At 48.8% G+C, this 9,047-nt stretch overlaps 1 protein-coding gene across 1 annotated transcript; it reads left to right on the plus strand.

The window, feature by feature from the left end:
* The first annotated feature begins 1,049 nt into the window (after positions 1-1,049).
* LOC123439523 (crocetin glucosyltransferase, chloroplastic-like) lies at positions 1,050-2,848 on the plus strand. Its single transcript, XM_045116230.1, has one exon. It carries the CDS (start codon positions 1,144-1,146, stop codon positions 2,584-2,586), a length of 1,443 nt encoding a protein of 480 aa, XP_044972165.1. The 5' UTR covers positions 1,050-1,143; the 3' UTR covers positions 2,587-2,848.
* The last annotated feature ends 6,199 nt before the right edge of the window (positions 2,849-9,047 follow it).

The following is a 9,047-nucleotide window of genomic DNA, read 5'->3' on the forward strand; positions in this document are numbered from 1 at the left end:
ATTTTTTTAGTAACTCATTTCAAAGTATCTTATATATTATATCAACCTATTTAGCCCGTGCGTTGCAACGGATAAAAATACCACATATTTTTAGTTTACAAAAAGTGATCTATAATTTAAGTATTTGTAGCTACGATCCAAACAAAGACGAACTTAGCCTACGAAAATGTAGTTCAAGATTTTACAGGTTTTTTTATTTCAATACGGCTTGCATGTAGATTTAATACATACAAAGAAATGGTCAAGTGATCTTTAATTTTGTTCCTAATCCTGAATTTGCTGAGATGTTCATCCACAATCCAAATTAGTACCGTATGAAAGAAAGAAAGGGTAATGCATTATTGATTAAGATTGCATCCTAGATAATATTTTTAAAATTGTTAACATGTAAAATAACATCATATTCAGATTCTACATATTTTCTAATCAAAAATCATATATAACATGTTAAGTTTGAAGTTACGGTTTAGAAGATATGGGTATTTTAAAAAACATTTAATATGTATTACGGGTTCAATGTCAAAAACATCGAGGGTTTTTCATAAAATAGCATGACGGACTAAGAATATTTATTTTCTTTATTAATAGGTATAGTATAGATTATATCAACCTATTTATAATGATAAAATATTTATACTACGACATGATAGTGTAAAACATCCAAAACATGTTATCTTTGTGAACGAAGGGAGTACCAGTGTTTGTTTTATGGATGGACATGCAAAATTTCAGTACGAACCTCATCAATCAGAGATCCTCGGATGCGTCTCTCCCTCCCAAGTTGACAACCAAGTCTGAGGACTGAGGAGTAGATGTGGCCGTCTGAAGCCATTAATTGGGCAATCCACGTCTTTCTCTTTGCTTGCTGCAGCACGGACCGCCACACAAACACCTGAAGTGCAGCCAGCGCTAGCCCAGCCATGCCTGCTGACCACATGTCTGACATGGCCCCCCCTGCGCCATGTAGTCAGCACTTCCGTCATCCCCGCCGTAATTTTTTCCTCCGCCGGAGTATATAACAAGCGAAGCGAAGGGCCACCTCCACATCGACCACCCGCCGCAACCCACCCCAGTAAGGACACTCTTGCTTACCTGGTACGCTCTTGTCTTCTTGCACTCGCATCGCATCGCACGCACGCAGCAATGCCGGCCATGGAGCGCGTGGGGGAGGCGCCGCACTTCCTCGTGGTCACGTACCCGGCGCAGGGCCACATCAACCCGGCGCGCCACCTCGCGCTGCGCCTGCTCCGCGCCACGCCGGGCGCCCGCGTCACCGTCTCCACCGCCGTCTCCGCCTGCCGCAAGATGTTCCCGGACGACGCGGACGCCGCGGCGGTGGACCACGTCGACGCCGCCGGCGTCCGCTACGTGCCCTACTCCGACGGCTACGACGGCGGCTTCGACAAGTCCGCGCACGACAGCACGGACTACATGTCCAACCTCAAGGTCGTGGGGGCCCGCACGCTGGACGGCGTGCTCGCGCGCCTCCGCGACGCCGGCACCCCCGTCACGCAGGTGGTGTACACTGTGCTCCTCTCCTGGGTCGCCGACGTCGCGCGCGCGCGCGGCGTCCCCGCCGCGCTCTACTGGATCCAGCCGGCCACCGTGCTCGCCGCCTACTTCCACTTCTTCCGCGGCACCGACGGCCTCGACCAGGCCGTCGTCACCGCGGCGAGCGACCCGTGGGCGGACGTCCGCGTCCGGGGGCTCCCGCCGATGCGCGTGCGCGACCTGCCGTCCTTCCTCACCATCGCGTCCGACGACCACCCCTACGCCTTCGTGCTCGCCGCGTTCCGAGAGCTCCTCGACGTGCTGGACCGCGAGGACTCGCCCACCGTGCTCGCGAACACGTTCGATGCCATGGAGCCCGACGCGGTCGCGACGCTGCACCAGCACGGCATCAACGTCGTCCCCATCGGCCCCGTCCTCTCCTTCCTAGACACCTCGGCGGCGGCGGCGGCCAACAACAGCAACGACCTGTTCAAGCAGGACGGCAAGGGGTACCTGGAGTGGCTGGACGCGCAGGAAGCGGGGTCGGTCGTCTACATCTCCTTCGGGAGCCTGTCGACGATGAGCCAGCGGCAGATCGCGGAGGTGTCGCGCGGCATGGCAGAGAGCGGCCGGCCGTTCCTGTGGGTTCTGAGGAAAGACAACCGCGGCGAGGTCGACGGCGACGACTTGTGCACCGGCGGGGGCATGGTGGTGGAGTGGTGTGACCAGGGGAAGGTGCTGTCGCACCCGGCGGTGGGGTGCTTCGTGACGCACTGCGGTTGGAACTCGACGCTCGAGAGCGTGGCGTGCGGCGTGCCGGTGGTGGGAGTGCCGCAGTGGACGGACCAGGGCACCAACGCGTGGCTGGTGGAGCGGCAGCTCGGCACCGGGGTCAGGGCCACCGTGAGCGAGAAGGACGGCGTGCTGGAGGCCGATGAGCTGCAGAGGTGCATAGGCTTCGCCACCTCGGATGTGGTGCGCGCCAAGGCAGAGCTGTGGAGGGAGAAGGCGCGGGCGGCGGCGGCCGTAGGCGGCTCATCCGAGAGGAACCTCAGGGCGTTCGTCACCGGGCAGGTCGCCCTCGCCGGCAACTAGCCAGCCGGCATGCCGGCTTGCATGCGCTGCATGATCCTGCGAACCAAATCGACAGCATATAGGAGTAGCAGTTTAGCGCTTGGCAGGACGACGTACACGAGACGAGACGAGAGGACTCGATCCGTACCTCTTCGCTGTCGTAAATAATTCGATTCGACATTGTAGCTGCTACCTGGGAAAGATCGAATGCCGTTCGCATCTTGCCGAGGCATTCGTTTCGCCGTACTGTAAAATTCTGTTAATCAAGATGTTGTTCCAATCATCTAAATGTATTGCCGTGTTGCTTGACTAATCATCTAGAACTGCAATATCCACCTGACATTCGCCAGGACAAGGGATTCCGATCTCGTTCCATCGATGAGGGGGGAACCGGCTAACGATTATGGAAAATCCTATCTGCTGCACGTCTGATTTTCTTTTTGAAGAAACCTCGTCTTATTTATCCAACAAAGTTCGGAGGAATGCGACTCAAAAAAAAAAGTTCGGAGGAATGGTTACAATTGTTATAGAGTGAAAGTAAAAGGGATAAACAAAGAGTTCAAAAAATCCACTAGTTCCCCAAGATGAAGGGGTGTGTTGGGGAGACACATTTTCCCCAACAATTGACCACATGTTTAATTCTCAATACTTCCCTTGATCAACTCGTCATCTGTATATTGCAAAATAAAAACTCCTTCAAAAACTTTGTGAATTTTTTTTAAGGAGAAACCTTATAATAATATGTCATCGAAAACACCTTAAAAAACCCAGTGGGAAAAATATAAGGAGAAACCAATATGACATACATCCGCACTTGTATTTATATTGTCTCATTAAAAACCTTATATAAGAAACCATTATGGAAAACTCACAAACGAAAAAAGAGTACAATATAAATGATCTGAAGATCACTAACATGTTATAACTTGGGATTTTACTCCCCCCGAATTTCGCAGGCATCAATGTTGTCTCGTACCAATCCCAGAAATTTGATTTTGCAATATAAACGTTGGTAGAGACATTGTGAACCTTACAATAATTTGTTTGCAGATTATCCTCTTACATTTCTGTAATTCACGAGGATAAATATAACCCGTAAGAAATACAAGTGACACTATCTTGGTAGATAATGATCTTTGATTCCAATGAATCTTCACATGATCTCATATGTGGATAGCCATTCTGCAAAGACATGTATATCATGTCATGCTTCAAAATAGTTATGGCAGAATGATCACAGAAAGGACCCATTTAAAGTCTATTCTGAAAGCTTTACTCAAAATACTCTTCCAGTAAATCCAGTCTTTGATATGTCATTGTTGGGATCAGATTAACGGCCACTATCAGGATATCACACCATGGTCCCATCTTGATTTTCCCAATGAAATTAATCAAGATCTTTTGTGTTTTGGACATATCTCACGATATTCTTTACACCAACCATTATACCTTTTATTGGGGATGCACCCTTAATAAATTGCCAACAAATATAGTGTCAGGCCTGACTTACTTAGCAATATATATGAGTGCTCCAGTGGTACTCGGATATGAAACTTCATGTCCATTATCAATTCACCATCTCCCGCGAACTTGTGTCCCATGTCAGGTATAATATGACCTTATGTGTCTTTGATAAGATATATCCATATTGAACTTTTTCAATATTTCCAGATATATAAAGACTGACATACATTTATACCCGAGGCATTATGCTCAAGCTATAAACTTAGCATCATTTGGTTTGACCCAAATATCCGTCTCAAAATGATTGTGTGTATTTAATATGTCTTGTATAGACACTGATGATAAGATCATCCACATCAATAGCATGATGTAAATCCAATTAAGGATATCTTCATGAATACACATCAATAATCATCAGTATTAGAGTAATATTTGTCAAGGAGTAACTCACTTAGTCGGTTGTACCACACAACTCTCCGACCTCTTCACAATCACAGAATGACTTCTCAAGCTTCACACATACATGTTGCGATTTATCATTGCATTCGGAATATTAAGCCATTTCAAGGACTTCAATGTATATATATCCGAACTTAACAATCCATGTGAGTATGTAGCCACTACATACATCAATCGCATGGATCTGTACTGACAATTCAGTATCAAAACTTAATTCCGCTCATACCGAGAAGGTATGCTACATCATAACTGATGCCGGGTCTCTGCAGAAACCCATGTTCTACAAACCTCGCTTTCTCACCACCTCATCTATTTCGTCGAACGAAAAACCACTTCTCTTCACTACGGAAAATACTTATGAGGAGCATGTTTTACTATGGTAAACAACTCTCTTTTGATCAGCGAGTGCTACTCTTCTTAATTGCTTCCTTTCATTTCAACCAATATAAGTGTCAACAACACTTTTTATGGATTTTGGTTCAGGGCCCAAAAGGATTTCCGCAATTCTCAAGAAGAAATTTATGTCGACATATGTAGACTTTCAATATACGATTCTCATGAATCAATATCATTTGTGGAAATCCTGTTATACCTCTTAATTCCTTCTGATTTCCCACAACAACGGAGTTGTGACAGCCCGAGACCAACGCGCTAGAAGATTCCCCTCTTTTCCGTTGCTGGCGTGTGTTTAATTTTATTTTTCGCATCATCATCACATCATGCGCATCATCTGCATTGCATCGGCACTCCGTTGCCGCCTGTTTTCAAAACCAGCATCCTTTATTAGTTGACAGTTCTCTCCGTGTTCGTGGTTGACCGTATAGAGCCCGACCACACACGCACGCGCCCATGGCATTGTCAAAACCTTGTTTTTAAAAGTGTGTATAAAACTTCCTTTGATTGGGTTGAAACTTGGGGTCCGACCTTATTTTAGATGTAGGTAGGTCGCCTACCAATTTTCGTCGCAATCGGAGTCCGTCTGGTACCCAAACGGTCGACCGCAGCGGCACTGTCTTTGGTTATTCGTTGGACGTTTTCGGTATTTTAAATCGTGTTGCCGCGCCATGCCATTTCCCTCTCATCCCCACCTAGCCACTCTACACAGCAACCTAGACCATCCCCGCGTGCGAGACCGTTCCATTCTGATCGCACGGTTGAAACCGGGGCGAAAAACTACAAACCCTAGGTACCTCGGCTATAAAAGTAAGGGCCTCCCCCTTCCATTTTTAGTCTCTCCTAATCTCTCCTCGAATCCCGCGCCCCTCCTAACCCTAGCGGCAACTATACCCTCCTCTCTCCTCAGCCGCCAGGGCCTGCCGAAGCCCATCCGTGGCCCTCCCGGGCCCGGATGCGCCGACCGCCGCCCGCTCGCCCCGCTCTGCCCCGAGCGCAACCGAGGGGAGGAGCCCCAAGCCGCTCCTCCCGCACCCCGTGCAGCAGCTCTGCGGCCGAGCCGAAGCCACGTCGCCGGCCAGATCCGTCATGTCTTGCCTCCCATCAGAGCCCCGCCACCGGCCCGTAGCCGCCGGTCGATCCTGCCGCCAGCAGCAGCCCCAACCTGCGGGAAGCCGCCACCCCGCCTCACTGTGGTCGCGTCGTTGCCCCAAGGATGCCGCCGGCCTGATCCGGCCAGATCCGGTCCGGGGAACCATCTCCAGCCAGCGCTTCCCCTCGTCCTCTCGCCAGAGCCCCAAGGCATCGCCGGCGTCGCCTCTGTCGATCTCGCCTCACGAGGGAGACGAGCACGACGCTCCTGCGATGATCGAGCCAGGCCAGTGCCACCCCTCGTCGGTCCAGTAGCTGGCTAGAGCCACGCCGAGTGCCATCGCCCCGGCCTAGCTGCAACGCACAGGCCGGCCTCCTCAAGCCGCGAGCAGCCTTGGCCCAGCGACCAGCCTCCTCCCATGCCGGCCCAAGCGACCCAAGGTGAGCCTCCCCCGCAAGCCCTATTCTCCTCACCAACGATCTTTAAGTATGTTGCGCCATTGCTCTATTTGGGCCCTGATTCCATATTCAACCCGTTAGCATTTTTTTAGGATTTAGGATTTAATTCCTTTTCAGGAAATATAGATATTTTAAAATGCCCGTAGGTTTATAAATGTAACTCGTATAGAATTTCATGTAGATTATGATTTTACAACTTGCATGCATGTTTGGAGTAGTTTGACTTGCCGTGTGCCTAGAATTGTGTGCCGTCCTAATAGGGAATTATCCCGTATTTATTTTGCGTGTGTTCGGATTGTTCAAACCCCATAGATAAAATATTCATGTTGTTTGTAACCCTTTGCCATGTATTTTAGAGTAGTTCTTTGCATTTTATTTGCATGTAGGTTCCGAAACTAGTTTGTTATGTCGTGATTAGGGCTTATTCTCGCATATACGTGTGGCGTTACTTTTATTTTGCAACCCCACATATTATATATGTTTTCGGGATAGAAAAATCCATATAATTTACCTGCGCATTTAGTTTTAACTTTTAAGCAAGTTAGTGTGCGTGATATTTTGTCATGTTGCCCTTTTGTTTATATTATGAGATTTATTCCTTGCATGATATGAATGAGTTGTCAACTAGGGATATGCCCTTGGATGTGTAGGCTAGCCTCTAGTAATTTTGGTCGCAATAGAAATCTATGTTTAGGTGTTGTTTGCTTCTTGTCAACATGCTAGAGAATAGTGCTGATTTGGAGATGCTGAAATATTTCTAAGTCTGAAATCTGTTATATTTTGTTGTTGTCTTTCCGTGAGTTTTTCTGGTGATCTATAGCTATTTTGAGGTTGTGATACGTCTCCGTCATATCTACTTTTCCGAACTCTTTTGATGTTGTTTTGGACTCTAATTTGCATGATTTGAATGGAACAAACCCGGACTAACGCTATTTTCAGCAGAATTGCCATGGTGTTGTTTTTGGGAAGAAATAAAAGTTCTCGGAATGACATGAAAATTTACTGAGAATTTTTGTGGAATATATAAAAATACTGGTGCAAGAATCAGTGGAGGTAGTGGAGCGTGGAGCCCACAAGCCCACCAGGCGCCCCCTGGCCGCGCCTGGCAGGCTTGTGGGGCCCACAACGCTCCAGCGCCTCCAATCTCAGCACTATTTAGTCCGTCTCACCCGGAAAAAAATCAAGGAGAAGAGTTCATCGCGTTTTACGATACGGAGGCGCCGCCACCTCCTGTTCTTCATCTGGAGGGCAGATCTGGAGTCCATTTTGGGCTCCAGAGAGGGGAGATCGTCGCCATCGTCATCACCAACCTTCCTTCATCGCCAATTCCATGATGCTCTTCACCGTTCGTGAGTAATCTCATCATAGGCTTGCTGGACGGTGATGGGTTGGATGAGATTGTGACAGCCCGAGACCGACGCCCCTGAAGATTCCCTTTATTTCCGTTTCCGTCATGTGATTAGTTTTCTTTGTTGCATCATCATTTAGTTTGCATCGTCTCATCATGCATGGCATCTTGCATCGTCTGTCACGTGTGGTGTTTTGAGTGTTGTGCTTCGAGTGATCACCAAGTTTTAGTGCGATAGGAACTCCCCCTCTCCCCTCTTATTTCGTTTTTGCGATTTGCTTTCTTCTTTTCAATAAAAGTTCCTTTTATTAAATGTGGGGGCAACCCCTTGGGTTTTCTTTATTTCCTCCTTTTGTTTTATTCTAAATTCGTATCATTTTCTTTTCTCTTTTAAAGCACTTTTATTTTATTATTTAAATAAAAGAGGTCTATTTTATTCTTAAAAAAAGGTTTTAATTTTAATTCATCAAAAGGGTTTATATTATCTCTTTTAAAAATGCCCAACTATTTCTTATAGTTGGGAATTTTTTTTAAAAGAGGTCAAAGGCATTTATTTTATTTTATTTTTGTTAATAGCCTTTCTTTACTTAATAAATTTCTGTTTTAAAAGTTTAAGAAAGAAAAAAACAAAAAAAACAAAGGGGGAGGACCTAGGCCAAGGCCCAGCCGGCCAAGGCCGCGAGCGAGCCAGCTGGTCGCTCGATCCCTCTCCTCCCCAGCGTCGTTCTTTCCTCCCGTGCGCCGTCAGCCTCTCCTTCCTCGATGCCCTTTGTTTCTCCCGTTTCCCCTCTTCCTGCCCCGCCGCCGCTCGCCGGCCAACCATTGCCGCGCCGACCTCGCCGTGCTCCTCCCCTCCAGGCCCCCTCGCCTCGCCTCGGTCTCGCCTCCCGCGCCGCCTGCGCTTCCGCCGCAAACAGCCCCGCGCGCTGCCGTTCCCGCGCGCCCCGTCGTGGCCCCTACGCCCGCCATGGCCTCGCCTCCCTCGGCCTCGCCTCCCCTCCAGGCGCCGTGCTCGCGCCGCCCCGCCGCACCTGTCCGCGCGCCGACCTCGCCCCTCCCCGCGCCGTGCTGCCCTGCCTTGGTCCTGTCCGCGCCCAAGCCGGCAGCTAGCTGCTGCTATGTATGTTGCTGCTGCGCCATGCTGTTTGGTGCTGCCGCTTGTCGCTGCGTGCTGTTTTCTGTTGCTTGCGCTTGTTGCTGCCGCCAATGCTGCTGCCCTCCTGTTGCGTTGCTGAGCTGCTGTGTTTGCCTGCGTGGGATGCTGCTG

This window comes from Hordeum vulgare, chromosome 3H, assembly GCF_904849725.1.
Source record: "Hordeum vulgare subsp. vulgare chromosome 3H, MorexV3_pseudomolecules_assembly, whole genome shotgun sequence".
Lineage (NCBI taxonomy): Eukaryota > Viridiplantae > Streptophyta > Magnoliopsida > Poales > Poaceae > Hordeum > Hordeum vulgare.

Bases quoted from the DNA above. Each gene is read 5' to 3' on its own strand.
- LOC123439523 (XM_045116230.1), top strand. From the start codon at position 1,144: ATGCCGGCCATGGAGCGCGTGGGGGAGGCGCCGCACTTCCTCGTGGTC.